The 16,855-nt window shown below is 40.8% G+C and overlaps 1 protein-coding gene across 3 annotated transcripts; it reads right to left on the minus strand.

Moving 5' to 3' along the window:
* Nucleotides 1-1,655: 1,655 nt before the first annotated feature.
* GTPBP8 (GTP binding protein 8) lies at nucleotides 1,656-12,041 on the minus strand. Of its 3 annotated transcripts, none has more exons than XM_082221229.1 (7): nucleotides 11,713-12,030; nucleotides 9,710-10,138; nucleotides 5,228-5,326; nucleotides 4,067-4,197; nucleotides 3,292-3,391; nucleotides 1,974-2,092; nucleotides 1,656-1,871 (listed from the first exon to the last, which is right to left on the minus strand). In XM_082221229.1, the coding sequence occupies exons 2-7, from the start codon at nucleotides 10,043-10,045 to the stop codon at nucleotides 1,793-1,795; spliced, it is 864 nt and encodes a 287-aa protein (XP_082077355.1). In that variant the 5' UTR covers nucleotides 10,046-10,138; nucleotides 11,713-12,030; the 3' UTR covers nucleotides 1,656-1,792. The 3 variants fall into 3 exon arrangements, 2 of the variants coding, with proteins under 2 accessions (XP_082077355.1, XP_082077354.1); XM_082221228.1 differs by having other exon boundaries at nucleotides 11,675-11,834; XR_014219358.1 differs by lacking the exon at nucleotides 1,656-1,871 and adding an exon at nucleotides 3,021-3,127 and having other exon boundaries at nucleotides 2,009-2,092; nucleotides 11,675-12,041.
* Between the last annotated feature and the right edge of the window lie 4,814 nt (nucleotides 12,042-16,855).

The following is a 16,855-nucleotide window of genomic DNA, read 5'->3' on the forward strand; positions in this document are numbered from 1 at the left end:
GGTGTCTTTGTAACTTTTGTTTGCTCTCGAATATACAGATTTGAGTAGGAAGGAATAAAAAAGGCAGTGATGGTGATATAAGTAAAAAACAACAACTGCTCCTTTTCCCTTATGGGGTACCCAAGAGCCCATATGCGTAGAGTCCTTTTGTAGGTTCTCTGTCAGTAGGAGAAAATAACACAGACCAACCAGAGAATACTGAGAAGCAAAGCAGCTATTAGCCTGATCTTTATTAACGGTTGCAACAGGGTGCTCCCACACACACAGGAGAGAGGAGGACCCAGAGCTATGCGTGCAAGCCCTTATATAGACATTTTAAATTGCCCGCCCAGGAGTCCAAGACCACCCCCAGAAACATCATATATACATCACAGAAAAAGTGGTCTACAACAGAAATCTGAGTGCGTTATCTCCTGTCTGGCAAGTTACCTGATTGCATTATCTCGGTTTTGGCTACTCTTTTGTTATTATAACTACTTAATTCCTGAATCCAGGTTGCAGGCTCACACCCTGTTCATATCTTGAATGTGACCTCAAGACAGGATTTGTGAGGACAGGATTTGTGATGAAAGAGGCAATGGGGAGGTTTCCCACTTTGACCTTGCAGAGAAATATTTGAGATCAATTTGTTCAGGACTTAAATCTGTGGGGTTTCAGACATGTGGTTTATATATACAGTTATTAACATTTTATATATATATATATATATATATATATGCAGGTTTTGGTGTCTTCGGGTGTCTTCCCGTGTAAGAGTCGGGGTGTCTGGGCAGACACCCCGACTCTTACACGGGAAGACACCCGAAGACACCAAAACCTGCATTCCTGTACCCGTGAAAATCTACGAAAGCAAATATATATATATATATACACACACACACACACACACACACACACATATATATATATGTATATATATATATACCTTAAAATTCTTATAACAGATGGTCCTGAAGCAGCTCTCCAATGCAACAGCAGCTCCTTACTGTTTCCATTCCAGGATGCTGCTTGCCAGCCAGCAACCAACCCACAAGCATTAAGCATTCATTGACATCAGTTTGCTATAGTGTGTGAGAGAAACTTGCTCAGACCTCAGTTTCTTGTTAAGCTCAAGCAGAAGGAATGGTGCCTTGCCCCACAACTGGGGCTAAATCAGCATAGCAAAAGTAGAGTGATTTATGTAAGCATTTGTCACAGGTAACTGGGGAGCAGCCACTCTGCTTCTTTTAATTTTTTATGCAAATATTTATGCCACTGGGCTCATTTCCCTCCCTCCTGCATAATCATGTATCAAAATACTTGCCAAGTGAGGGTAACACTTCATGAAGGGGACGCTAGTCCGGTCAATTTAAGATTGTAATAAATCTGTGACTTAATTAAAATGCAGTGGCAGCTGGGCCATTTAACATGTGGCGAGATAAAGTCACATAAATGTTTGAACAGTGTTGGCGATCAACTGCAGAGTTGAACTCAGTTGTGAGCTGATCCATGCCTGTTAGGGTTCCATTATATGCTCTCATTAAGTTTCTCTATCTGGACTAAAGAGAAACACATATTGCTTCTAAGCATAGAACTTTGCTTCTAAAGTTCTGGTCCAATCAGTCAAGGGTGAGAAAATATGTACACTGTGAAATAATTAGCTGAAGCCATATAAATAACTTAAATAGCATTTATTATACACAAATTATTCACAAGGCTTGGAAAAAAGAGAAGTCTACAGAGCAATAAATCTTGTCTCTTTTATTGGAAGAACAATGAAGACGAGTCATTAAGATTTGGGAATGAAGTATCATCAAGTGGACAGGGGAAGATTTCCAGTAACGTGTGCTATAAAGCATCTCAGCACATGGATTCCAAAGCAATACAAAGAACTGTAGAAACAATGAGAAAATGTTATTTGATGAGAGTGGAGCATTTGCATTACATGTGCAGTTCTATTTCTGACTGGGTAAGAACCCCTTTTCAAGTTTTACCTGACAGGAAAGAGTTGAGGAAAGCACACTTGTGTCTTTTTGTTAACAAAGTCTTGAATCTGTATCACATTTCTTGTCATCACTCCTTTTGATGCTTTGTCAATTTTAGTTAATACAATCTGCAAAAACAACAACACACACCCAAAATTTTAAACATTGTAGAGCAACTCTTAAAAGAAGTCTTGAATTCTTGGTATAGTCTTTCAAATTTAGCTCTCAGATTAGGTGAGTATGCTAACATTGTTGATGAGTCTTTTTACTCTACAAAACAATTTTTAAAAACCCAAATTGTGTATTTTGTTCTCTTCCAACTTTTCCTCACTCCAGTTTTATACTTATGGAGACTTCTGTGCGAGGGAAAAAAAACAGGTTTTCATATCTTCCTTAAGAAAAAGAAAAGGCTGAGGCTTAGTGGGAACATTTTAAGAGTCAATGAATCAGACCAATAACTTAGTACTGTATATTTATTGATTTCAATATTTATGTCTTCTTTCAATATCTAAATCTACAAGACAAATATATTTCATTTCTAAAGGTGAACAGAGATCTCCATATCTTGTTAATCTTCCAGTATAATGTTTTGGATTACTATTTTATGTTGGATCCAGAGGATCTATGTTAGGGCTAAGCAACCTGGTTAGGACTGAGGGCAAGGTTGGAAACCTTTATATTTTCAAATTCACCTTCACAAACATGAAAGCTAAAACAGTATACAGTATTTAAATAACAGCTAGGAATCTAGGATTCTAACAAGTATCAATGCACACATAGTGAAGCTTGGGGTGTTAATACCATACCTTCGGTACATGATAAAGCTGCTTCAGTTTTTAATCACCTATGATCATAATTCATAAAAATCTTGCCTGTGGTATTATTTTTTCAACACAGGCTTTTAAAATCTCCTAGTCAAGTCTAATAGTTTCTATTTGCAAATAATTTTTCAAACCATTATTCAACTGATAATAACAAAAAAAGGACACTAATATTAACTGGACAAATGTATAACTTTGGTGGAATGGGGAATGACATGCAGTGTTGTCCATGCACCTGTACCACTGGCTTCCTTTTCCTTTCCTTCGTCCTGCAGCCTCCAAACATGCCTAAAACCTGAATTGGGGACCCTGATGAGCAGATTGGAGGAGTGTCACACAGGGCTACAGGAAAGAGGGAAAAAGAAGAGAAGCCCCATTGCACTTGCAGAAGTCTGCTTACACGGCAATGAATATTTCCTCGTTTCTGCTACATGCCTTTTTAGTCCTGCTAGTTCAATATATTGACTGCTCACTGCCTTTATTTTTAAACAAAAATCACAACTCACAACATAAGGGATCCCAAATTCTTCCAACATTTCTATAGCAACTTTGTCCATTTCCTGAATTCCGACCAGGCCGTCCACTAATAAGAATGTCCGTTTCAGACTAGAAAACATAAAAACCACAGCTCAAAACTGTGCTTTGCAGCAATATATATTCTTTATCTCCAAATCCTAACTCTAGCCCAGGCAACAATTATACAAGCAACAATTTGTTCATCCTTTTCTACCTGCTGGGATGATACAGATGACCACACTACTGTTGGGTGAACAAGCTTATTCTGGGGCAATTTGGTCATTTGTATGGACTCCAATACATCCTATGCTACAAAGCAGGCAATTAGTAGTTATAACAACAATTTTGGGTGACCTCTTTTTGCACAGGGCTTTGTGGAAAGTTTTGCAAGTGCCTCCAATCAGCGGTGTATTTGGCCAAGTTAGGGGTCTACCTGCCCTACACCTGATGCATATAAAACAGCCTCATGGGCCAAATGGGAAAGCTCAGTGGGCCTGATTAGACTTGAAGGTGAGAGGTTCCCCACCACTGCTGTAAAGAATGCTGTAAGACTATGTTAAAATAATATTTACAAGTACTGTGATTGGCTCAAGTTTAAATAGACACTGCATTTAAAAGCTATTTCACATGCCTTAGTTAGTCTAAGACACTTCCCCATATTCTTATAAAATGGGATGTTTTTAAAATAATATTGTTTAACCTAAATTATTTCCCCACATGATCCTGTAGAAAAGACTGAAGTAAAATTTCAAGCTGTTATCTTACTTTGCACGGTGATTTAAATAAGGCTCCACCATCTCTGCAAAATCTTTGGGTGATCTGTAACCATAGCCTGGCATATCCACCAAAGTAAATAAATCCCCCACTTTGAAGAAATTCAGTTTCTTAGTGTGGCCCTAGAGAAAAAAAATGGGAGGGTTAGGGTTGTTGGTTTCATCTTATTCCAAAATTGCAAAACTGGGGTGGTTTCTCAGTTAAGATGATGAAATGCCACTGCTCCTCATTTGGCCAGTCTCTGACATGAAAGTATATGTAAGTATCATCGGATGGCTGTGGGAGATTGCCGTTCATACAGAGTACCGTATTTTTTGCTCTATAAGACACACTTTCCCCCTCACTCTCCTGGCTTCAGGGATGGCCGCCCGAAGCCTCCGGAGTGCAGCGGGAGCTCCTGCTGCGCTCCGGAGGCTTTGCGTTGCTTTCGCTGAAGCCAGGAGACCAAGCGGGATCAGTGCGCACCGATCCCTCTTGCTCTCCTGGCTTTGCTTTGCTGGAGAGGCGCTGTGCAGCTTTCCCTCTCTGCACAGCATCCCTTCAGCTAAGTGGCAGGAGGAGAAATGGAAGGGGCTCCGTTCCTCCTGCCACTTAGCTGAAGGGGCGCTGCGCAGAGAGGGAGAGTTGTGCAGCGCCCCTTCAGCAAAGCGGGAGGAGAAATGGAAGGGGCTCCATTTCTCCTGCCGCTTCGCTGAAGGGGTGCTGCACAGAGAGGGAGAGATTTTTTTTTTCTTGTTATCCCCCTCTAAAACTGGGTGCGTCTTATGGTCATGTGTGTCCTATAGAGCAAAAAATACGGTATCTAGCACAATTTCTCAACACCTGATCATCCAACAAGGGAGTAGAGATCCAAGAGCATCTGGGACAGCAACCACATTTCTGGTATAGAAATACTAATTTCAAACTCACTGTGCTAGGGGAGACATGAAAACTCTGAGTACGTAACTTCTCAGTTCTCTCCTTCCAAGGAGAGATCCTTTCTACTAGTTACAAACAATGTCACAATATATGTCACAGAACAGAGGGCTGTATCTGACTAGTCCATTTATTTCAATGGGTCTGCTCTGAGATGCAACCCAGGAACAGCCTGCTTTTAGTTGGGCTCAATTAAATTCCAAAGTCAATGTAATAAAATGTCCGAATGCTACTTACTGGATTTTTGGAAACTCTGACTTCAACATCAGGGGACAATGAAAACAGAGCCTTTATTAAGGAGGATTTTCCAACATTGCTTCTTCCTAAAAAGCAAACCTGTGGGAAGAAGTTACAGTTATTTCACATTTATCTCTCTCATCCAATGACGTGTATTAAAGCAAGGGGTCGTACATCTATTCTCTCTGTTGTTACCCTGACCACAGTGCCCAGTTCAACAGATAGGCCCAGTTACAGCAAATAATACATTTCTCCAGTGAATATGGATTTCTTGCTACAACTCAATTCTCTTTTGGATTAAATAACTCTCAAGAGCTAAGAAATGTGAGGACAACTAAAAGAAAAGGGAGTCCTCAGAGTCCTCAGTTCTTCATGGACAAGATTTTAGCAGTCCCATTTAGGAGAATTAGTATGAGGGATGCATGCCACTTTGAAAGGTTCCTTGGCTTTTCCAGAAGTTTGCATCTACAGAGGAATAATGTGGGAGAGCAACCTGAAATTCTGCTACTGGAATTATGAAATTAGGAAAGTTGCCTTTATTTGGCTTGCCAACTTTGCAGACCAAGTTTGAACATGCTTACTTTAAAGGAAATGCCTGAATGTATTTCTTAATAAATACACGTAGGACTGCAGCTTGTTCCCTAATTCTGAAACTAGTGGGACAATAGTGAATATTTATTGATTTTGATGGTATTCACTTTCCCAAGTATGCTTAGCATTACTTAAACAGACATGATTTACATATATTTGGATGCACCTTTTATTCTGATGCGTTCCCCCTCCCCCTTTTTTAAAATGGTACTTTTTCATTTCTTAGCACAGGCGCCTTGGGGAAGCAGTGAGAGTAAGATCAATGTATATAATGCAAAAGGATGGAGACTAAAGGATGGACCTGGGGATTACAAGGAAGAACAGGGTGCTGTATTGAGTGAAACTCCCTAATTGGAAGACTGCTCAGATTCCCCCCTAGCTTTAAGGCTAAATCCAGAAGCATGTATCTCAAGAAACACTGGTACAGTCTACACCTGACCACCGCTTGTGCCCCTGAGTAGAGCTTTCTCTTCAGGTTTTGTTACAGAAAAGTCATAGTCATACCCCATAGTCAAATTCAACTGGACTTAACTGTCCAGGGGTCCTTAGCTTTTTACCTTTTACAGAAAAGTCAACACCTCATTTAAAAGATACCAATTTCCCACACTGCTTTTGAATTATGGTGCTGGAGGAGACTCTTGAGAGTCCCATGGACTGCAAGAAGATGAAACCTATCCATTCTTAAGGAAATCAGCCCTGAGTGCTCACTGGAAGGACAGATTGTGAAGCTGAGGCTCCAATACTTTGGCCACCTCATGAGAAGAGAAGACTCCCTGGAAAAGACCCTGATGTTGGGAAAGATGGAGGGCACAAGGAGAAGGGGACGACAGAGGACGAGATGGCTGGACTGTGTTCTTTATGAATAATTTTTATTCAATTTTCTTTTTGCTTATATTGATTACAACCATGATTACATATTTACAGTTTTTGAACCTCCACCAACACTTCCCGCAGTCATCCATTTTTCTTATTTTTCCGCATTTTCTATATAATCTTGCTATTCTGTCATTATCTTACATCTCTCTGGTTCTGTTATGCAATATACCTTACAATATTACAAAGTCTCTTTAAACCCCACTAGCGTTGTTTGTTGATCACATGTAGTTTCCAGATATGCCGCAAACTTTCCCCAGTCCTCAATAAATTTTTGATCTTTTTGGTATCTTATTCTCCCGGTCATTTTGTCCAATTCTGCGTAATCTATGAGTTTCATCCTCCATTCACTCAAGGTCGGCAATTCCTCCTGTCTCCACCTCTGGGCCATCAGTATTCTCGCCGCTGTGACAGCGTATTGGAACAATTTATAATCCTGTCTTTTTATCTCTCTTCCTGTTATACCTAATAGGAAGGATTCTGGCTTCTTTACGAATGAATATTTAAACATCTTTTTCAGCTCACAATAAATCAATTCCCAGAATCCCCTCACCTTCCCACAGTCCCACCACATATGAAAGAGAGATCCCTCTTTTTCTTTGCACTTCCAGCACCTGTTACATGTCTTGTACATCTTTGCTAATTTCACCGGTGTAATATACCACCTATACACCATCTTCATTGTGTTTTCCTTTAGTGCCGTACATGCGGTAAATTTCATATTATCGTTCCATACCTTTTCCCATTCCTCTAATTGTATACTGTAACCAAAGTCTCTGGCCCATTTAATCATGACCGACTTGATCTCCTCGTCCATTGTTTGCCATTCTAAAAGTATTTTATACATTTTTGAGATTATCTTAACATCACTATCAATTATCTCTGATTGGAATTTGGACACTTTTTCTGCATAACCTTTTTCCTTAACATCTTTGTTAAATAATGCATTTGCCTGGAAGTATTGCATCCAATCATAGACCTGGTCCTTAACCTGTTCGTATGGCTTCATTTTCAATTTCTCCCCCTCTCTCACTACCAATTCACCATATGTTGTCCAATTTGGTCTCATATTGATCTTTTTTACTGACATCATCTCTAGTGGTGACAACCAGTGCGGGGTTTTAAATTCCAAAATATTTTTGTACCTGTCCCAGACCTCTATTAAAGAACCTCTTATAATATGGTTGCTGAAACCTTTGTGGACTTTCTTTTTCTCCAACCACAAATAGGCGTGCCATCCGAACCTATTATCATGGCCCTCTAGATCTAATAATTTGTTGTTCTTTAGTTTTATCCACTCCTTTAGCCAACATAGGGAAGCCGCCTCATAGTATAACTTTAAATCTGGCAGGCCAAAACCACCTCTTTCCTTGGCATCTGTCAGCAGCTTAAGTTGTATTCTGGGTTTCTTGCCCTGCCAGATATATCTCGAGAGCGTTCTTTGCCACTCTTTAAACACGCTTATTCCCCTAATTATAGGGATCATTTGAAACAAAAATATCATCTTAGGGAGCACGCACATTTTGATAGTTGATATTCTGCCCCAAAAGGACAGTTTCATTCTGCCCCAGGTTTCCAAATCTTTCTTAATTCCCTTCCACACTTGAATATAATTGTTCTCATATAAATCAATATTTTTTGGGGTCAACCAAATTCCCAGGTATTTTACTTTTTTAGTCACATCAATCCCGGATTCACGTTTCAGTTCTTCCACTAGACTCTGATCCATATTCTTGACCATTATTTTTGTTTTCTTTTTGTTTAGTGAGAATCCGGCCACTTTACCAAACTGGTCTATTTCCTCCAATACTTCATTTAGACTACTTATGGGTTCTTCAATCGTTATTACTATGTCGTCGGCAAAGGCTTTGATCTTATACTCATTTTTGCCAACTGTCACCCCCTTTATTTTATCATTGTTCCTTACCGAGCCTAAAAGGACTTCCAGGACTGTTAGAAATAATAACGGCGAAAGGGGGCACCCCTGTCTGGTACCTTTTGATATCTTAAATTCTTCGGTATGTACATTATTCACAATTAGTTTGGCTCTCTGTTCCGAATAAATTGCCCTTATCCCGTTATAAAATTCATTCCCCACATCCATCATTTCTAAATTCTTTAACATGAATTCCCATGAGATGTTATCGAAGGCCTTCTCGGCGTCTACAAACATCAGTAAGGCTTGCTTCTCATTCCTTACAGACAGAAATTCCAAAATATTTATTATGTTCCTGACATTGTCTTTCATCTGTCTGTTCGGAAGGAAGCCTGCCTGGTCTGTATGTATTACCTCCTGCAGTATCTTCTTTAGTCTTTTTGCTAGTATTCCAGCAAAAATCTTATAATCTATGTTCAACAGAGATATTGGCCTGTAATTCTTTACTTGTGTCAAATCAGAATCTTGCTTGGGAATAAGTGTAATAAAGGCTTCTTTCCACGTTCCTGGCTGGACTGTGTTCTTGAAGCTACCAGCATTGAGTTTGACTAAACTGCGGGAGGCAGTGGAAGACAGGAGTGCCTGGCGTGCTCTGGTCCATGAGCTCATGAAGAGTCGGAAACGACTCAACAACAACAACAATTTCCCACACATAGTGACCTAGCATGGCTAGACAGTTATCAGTTATATTTTGTTGGAAGCTGACAAGCGTGGCTGGGGCAACCCAGTCAGATGGGTGGCATTATATTATTATTATTATTATTATTATTATTATTATTATTATTATTATTATTATTACATCATTGCCACTGCAAACTTGCTGCTTTGGGCAAACAGCTGCATGTACGAAATTCTCCATCATAAGAACCAGAAACTTTGCTTTGACAACTGAATTCAAGGCCATATTCTGCAATCAAAGCAAAGTACATTTATACAACCCATAGCTTTAGCAACTCCCCTTCCTCTCCCCCCCCCACCCCATGACACTTCAAACAATGCAATTGGTTCTTCTTTTCCCATAAGCACTCACATGGCAACTGAAGTTGCTCCTAAGGATAAAAACTGCATTTCATTGACCTCACCTCAGGCTGTGACAATTGGGGAGCGTGATCCATCCGGACAGCTGAAGTGAAATAATCAATGGGGTGCCACCGTGTTGAAATGAAAAACGCCTCTGCTTTGTTGATTTCATTGTGGTTAGGATTGAAAATCTGGAAGGACGACGTGTCCACACTAGAGGTCAGGTATCTTGCCATTTCTTGGAGAGGGAACACGACTCCAGTGAACTGTTTTTCGTTTAATTGCAAGACTTCTGAAAACGAAGCATACTTTATGGGGCTGCTTCTGGTCGCAAGGTGTCTCCTCAGCAGGTAGCTAATTGTTAGAAGTCTTCTTGGTTTTGCTTTCTGGAGCACCATTGTGCCTGGATTTTCAACAGCCACACAATCAACTCAGGTCCTTCATATTTTTAAAAACAAAAACTTCTGTTGTGGGTTCTTGAGTTCTGACTGCTGTTTTAAAGAGAAAGAAGAGGAGGATTTAAGTTATTGTAGCAATTGCCAAAAACACCACCACCAACATACAAACGCAAATTCACTCCTCAGTACATTAAACCACTGCTTTCTTTCAAGAATTTCAGCACAGGTGCCAGACAGAACAATATACAGTGGTACCGCAGGTTAAGTACTTAATTCGTTCCGGAAGTCCGTTCTTTACCTGAAACTGTTCTTAACCTGAAGCACCACTTTAGCTAATGGGGCCTCTTGCTGTTGCTGCACCACCGGAGCACGATTTCTGTTCTTATCCTGAAGCAAAGTTCTTAACCCGAGGTACTGTTTCTGGGTTAGCGGAGTCTGTAACCTGAAGCGTATGTAACCTGAAGCGTATGTAACCTGAGGTACCACTGTACACAGTGCAATTCTCCACATTTCTGCTCAAAACTAAAAATGCAGTCCTTTGCGTATGTGTTCAGAAGTAACTACCTCCAAGTAATAATAATAATAATAATAATAATAATAATAATAATAATAATAATAATAATAATTTATTTATACCCCGCCCATCTGGCTGGGCTTCCCCAGCCACTCTGGGCGGCTTCCAAAGAAATACTAAAACACTGCAATACATCAAACATTAAAAGTTCAGCTGCACTTATTCCCAGGTACATGGGACTACACCCTAAGAAGAAAATTGATGTAGAAACAGGGCCGGCACTGGGAAATTAAAGATTCCATACGCCCCACCCCCCATCAAAAATCCACAAATTGGTGAGAGGCAACATTTTCATGGATGTCCATTAAAACATACATGTAAAGTTGACATGCATTTCAATATGTATTTTTATCATATATATTTTCAACTGCTGGTTTTATTTATACTTTGGGTGGGGGAGGGAAATAGGTCAGCTTGCTTTTAACTTCAGACTTTTATTGCTAACTGTAATGTATACTTTATGTAAACCACTTAAGAGGTGGAATGGACTCCCTTGGAAGATGGACTCTCCTTCCTTGGAAGGTTTTTAATAAATAAAATAAAATAATAATAATAATAATTTATTATTTATACCCCCCATCTGGGCAGCTTCCAACAAAATATTAAAATACACTAATCTGTTAAACATTAAAAGCTTCCCTAAACAGGGCTGCCTTCAAAAAGTCTGGTAGTTTAAGCAGAGGTTGGATAGCCATCTGCCATAGATACTTTAGCTGTAATTCCTGCAATAGACTAGATTACTCTTGGGGTCCTTTCCACCTCTACGTTTTTACTATTCCGTTTGCGCAATTAGGCAATACTGAGTACAAAATTCTGTTCAGTTAATAAATAAAAAGGGGCCATTTCAAGCCAATGGAGAAAATAGCCCTCGGTTGAAACCGATCATATACCCGCTGACTCCAAAGTTGGCACCCATTCGCTCCAGTGGCGCATCTTCCAAAATAAGTGCTCACCCACCAACCCGACAGCAGCCATGGGAAGCTGAGCCCGAAGACTCACGCTTTTTCATCCGCACTCTGAATACCTAAAGCACGACTGCTGCTTCCCCCACTTACCTGGGTATGTAAGCCCCACTGCATTCAGCAGGACTTACTTCCAAGCAGACATGCTTAGTTAGGGCTTGCAATCTGCGCCAGGGAGCGCAGCGCATCCGCCGGGGTCTTTAACCCGGAAGCCAGGACGATCGCTCCGCCTCCTTCCCGGTCTAAAGAACCGCAGATAGTTAAGTCACTTGTAGGGTAAACTCCTCTGAGTTGCTTTTAGGTCTCCTGTTCGTCTGCTGCTTGCAACGGGGCGAGGAGTCAATGCAAGGCTGCTTTGCAAGCGCGGCAACCAAGTCAAACGCTCAGCCTCAGGGCTGCTCCCTTCGCTTTTAGGAGGGATCACTGCGGACCAGATCGGCGATCGCAAGGCAATGCGGTCGCTACGGCTGCAAAACTCTTTTTTTAAATAGCTCATCCTTTCCACAGAGTCAGAATGTCTGCATTTGCTCCTACTTGGTGCCTGCGTGTATTGAGAAAGGGAGGGAAGCAAGACGAGGCAATGCTGCCAAATCACAGTCTGGTCGGGGGGGGGGGGCATGGATTTCCTCCAAGATGGAGAGAATCGCTTTCATTCCCGCTGTTGAGAAAGAGGAGCACGTGGCGTCAGAGCCGCTCTCTGTACATACTGGAATTGTACATTCCTGCCCACACAGGAATCTTACTTGGAATAGGCTTTGTTGAACACCTGAGGCTTATTTCTGAGTAAACATGCTTTGGGCTGCTCTGACTGCTAGGTCTGCAAAAGGGCCACTCAGACTAGACGTTCTCCTTGGGGATGGGGGCATAGCTGTCAACGTTTTCCCCTTTTTAAGGGAAAGTCCCTTATTCTGAATAGGATTTCCCGCAAGAAAAGGGAAAAGTTGACAGCCATGGATGGGGGGCACCATTCTGCCCCCCCTTCATTCTCATGCAGCACTTAAAAGTGCCCTTCATTTATTTTAGTTTCTGAGGGTTTCAGAGCCTGCTGCCCCATGGTGCTGGACAGGAGTGCCAGCTTTGCCCCCAGGGCCGTGGGTGCCATGCAGTGTGCATGGTCCTGTCACTGAAATTTGCAGGGGCCCAGCCCCTTCATGGGGAATTTGGTGGGTGCTTGGGCACCCAGGGCCCCAGGGAGTTGGTACCTATGGGGCTGGAGTAGAAGAAAATGGTGAGAAGAGTAGGGTCAGGACCAGGGCTGGCCCAGGATATTTTGGCACCTGAGGTGGACCCCAAAAATGTGCTTCCCACCCTGCTATGGAAGAAGGGCTAAGGGAAGATCTACATCAGAAACAAGGGAGGAAGAAAGCTTGACATTTATATGCTGATATTAATATTTTATACTATTCTAATGATTGTTGAATGTTACTTTTTTGATGTAGGTTGCCTATTTTAAAGTTATGTTTTATTATCACATTTTTGTATTGCATTAGATTATTATAAGATGTACATTTTTTTGTTTCTTCAGCTTGTAAACTGCCTTGAGTATTGTAAGATAGAAAGACGGTATGATGATGACATATGATGATGACATAGGGATCTGTTGCCTCAGTGAATCCTGCCACCTGAGGCAGGCGCCTCACTTTGCCTCATGGGTGGGCTGGCCTTGATCAGGACGGTGTTAGAAGCTGAAATGTGGGGGAACTGTAAACCGCATTGCTGCTAAGAGATGTGTTGGAGAAACCTGAGGACCATGTTTTTGAAATGAAGCCCCAGCATCAATATAACTTTATAAAACCCTTCAGAGTCAGAACCCATCAGTAACTAACGAACCACAAGAAGCATCCACTGCGTATTATTCGAGATATGTCATGTTTATCTCCAAGCAATAATGATACAACGAGCAGCTCTTGCTTTCACCGCCGGGTGGCAATAAAGGTACAAGAAGAAGCATGTTGCTATAGTCAGTCATTCAAAACTGGGAAGGGGATGAAGTTGAGGACGATATTCGGTCCTGCAACAAAATGTTTCTTGCATGTGGAGTGGGGGTGGGGAGATATTGAAAGCAAGGATCATATTGGCTGCCTCATTTCCAGCTTCCAAACCCCCAGCTTTAGCTGGGATTCCTGCATTGTAGGGGGTTGGGCTAGATGACCCTTGGGTCCCTTCCAACTCTGTGATTATATGAAAACACTACTTTCTCAGGAGTTCTCAGGCTGCCTAGAGAAAGCCACCCCACCTGAGAGTGACAGCTGTGCTTGTGCTATATCCCTCCTCCCCTTGTTTTCATGGGACTGCTTGCATTTGCCCACACATAGTTTTTCTTCCCTTTTCTTGTCCACAAAGCTTTTTTGAACTTTATGGACTTCTGCAAATCTTGTTTTTTTTCTTTTTTTCTTTTTTTAAAATGATATTTATTAAAAGTTTAAGAATTACAGAATAAAGAAAAAAGACAACAATAGAAAAGAAAAGGGGAAAAAAACATAGAAAAACAATACAACAGATAGAAACAAAAAGAGAACTAAAACACACATCCAATATTCCATATCTTTACCTTTCCTTAACTTGTTTCATCGACCTCCTCACACCTCCCTTTTTTTGTATTCTCGTTCGATTCACTATTTCAGCAAATTCTTCCCATCTTTCTTAATTTCCCCCCCATAATTTATCTTAACAGTCTAACCTTAAATTTTTTCATTTTGACCCGTTATCAATCAGCTTTTACTTAATTCTTTGTTGCATTTCTACTAAAACCATATAGCTTCATTCCAGCATCCTTCTAACACTCATAAATTTTACAATGTTTCTGTAAGTATACTTTGAATTTTTTCCAATTTTCTTCCACCGACTCTTCTCCCTGGTCTCGGATTCTGCCAGTCATTTACGCCAGTTCCATGTAGTCCATCAGCTTCATCTGCCATTCTTCCCTGGTGGGTAAATCTTGTGTCTTCCAATGTTTGGCAATAAGTATTCTTGCTGCTGTTGTAGCATACATAAAGAAAGTTCTATCCTTCTTTGACACCAATTGGCCGACCATGCCCAGGAGAAAGGCCTCTGGTTTCTTCAGGAAGGTATATTTAAATACCTTTTTCATTTCATTATAGATCATCTCCCAGAATGCCTTAATCCGTGTGCATGTCCACCAAAGGTGAAAGAATGTACCTTCAGTTTCATTACATTTCCAACATTTGTTATCGGGCAGATGGTAGATTTTTGCAAGCTTGACTGGTGTTATGTACCACCTATAAATCATTTTCATTAAATTCTCTTTTAAGGCATTGCATGCCGTAAACTTCATACCAGTGGTCCATAACTGTTCCCAGTCGGCCATCATAATATTATGTCCAACATCTTGTGCCCATTTACAGTGGTGCCCCGCAAGACGAATGCCTCGCAAGACGGAAAACCCGCTAGACGAAAGGGTTTTCCGTTTTGGAGGTGCTTCGCAAAATGAATTTCCTATGGGCTTGCTTCGCAAGACGAAAATGTCTTGCGAGTTGCTGCGGGGTTTTTTTCCCTCCCCCCCCTTTTCCCCAAGGCGCTAAGCCGCTTATCAACTAATGCTAAGCCGCTTAACAGCTGATCCGCTAAGCCGCTTATCAGCTGATCCGCTAAGCCGCTTATCAGCTGATCCGCTAAACCGCTTATCAGCTGATCTGCTAAGCCCCTAATAGCGCTAAGCCGCTAATGGGCTTGCTTCACAAGACGAAAAAACCAAGACGAAGAGACTCGCGGAACGGATTCTTTTCGTCTTGCGAGGCACCACTGTAATCATAGCAGATTTCACCATTTCATCTTGAGTATTACATTTCAATAGCAAGTTATACATTCTTGACAAATTCTTAACTTTAGGGTCTAACAATTCTGTTTCCAACTTCGATTTTTCCACCTGGAAGCCTAGTTTTTTATCCAAATTATATGCCTCCATTATTTGATAATAATGGAGCCAATCTCGTACTCTATTTTTTAATTTTTCAAAGCTCTGCAATTTTAGTCTGTCACCCTCTTGTTCCAAAATTTCCCAATACTTCGGCCATTTGGCCTCCATATTGAGTTTTTTCTGAGCCTTTGCTTCCATCGGTGACAACCATCTTGGGGTTTTATTTTCTAACAAATCCTTATATCTTATCCAGACATTAAACAGTGCTTTTCTTACAATATGGTTTTTGAACGCTTTGTGTGCTTTAACCTTATCATCCCACAAATATGCATGCCAACCAAATACAATATTGAAACCTTCCAAATCCAAAACATCCGTGTTTTCAAGAAGCATCCATTCTCTCAGCCAACAAAAAGCGGCTGATTCATAATAAAGTTTTAAGTCTGGCAGGGCAAATCCACCTCTTTCTTTAGCATCAGTTAATATCTTAAATTTTATACGAGGCTTCTTGCCCTGCCAGACAAATCTGGAGATATCTCTTTGCCACTTCTTGAAACAGTCCATTTTATCCAAAATTTGCAGTGTTTGAAACAAAAACAACATTCTTGACAATACATTCATTTTTATCACAGCAATTCAGCCTAGCAACGATAGCTTCAAATTTGACCATATTTCTAAATCTTTTTTCACTTCAGTCCAACATTTTTCATAGTTATCCTTAAATAAATTCACATTCTTAGTAGTCATATTAACTTCTGCAAATCTTGGACTTGCATGCAGATACCTTGTGCATGGCTGGTGCTGTTTGGCTATGTAAGTATTGGCACTCACCCCTGAAGTTGGGAAATAGAGGAAACAAGTAGGGCCATACCACAGAACATTGCTCTGGTGTTCAATACATGAGCCTGTGGCTTGGGTTTAAAAACAACCAAATGTTAGTATCAAACATCTTCTAATCATATGCATTAAAAAACCCTTTTCAACTTGTTTTTTAGATACATATTTTAGATACATATTGTGTTTCCAGCATTTAAAAGTGCAACCTGACTGCATGTAAGACTTCTGCATGCAACTTAGTTCTTGATACGGCATGCAAGGAGCTCTGAGAAAGAATGAGGTGGATTGATCTTTGCTGCGACCTGAGGAGTATGGAGCATTTTATTTTCTACTAGGAATCCAAATGAGTGTTGGCTTCACCTCTACCCTGCGTTGTTAACATTGGACTATGTTGCAAGAATGCTATAAGCTAATATTTATCAGTGCAGCCCTCCAAGCCGCAGTAGGTCATATAATAGTGACCTACAGCCATACTCCAAGCCTGCAGTGATGGTTGTGGGGGTCTGATGCCTCTGGACAGCACTGCAGAGTTGTTGTTGTGTGTGGTATAGTGGTTAAGA

Source organism: Podarcis vaucheri (genome assembly GCF_965113315.1).
Source record: "Podarcis vaucheri genome assembly, chromosome: 4".
In the NCBI taxonomy this organism is placed as follows: domain Eukaryota; kingdom Metazoa; phylum Chordata; class Lepidosauria; order Squamata; family Lacertidae; genus Podarcis; species Podarcis vaucheri.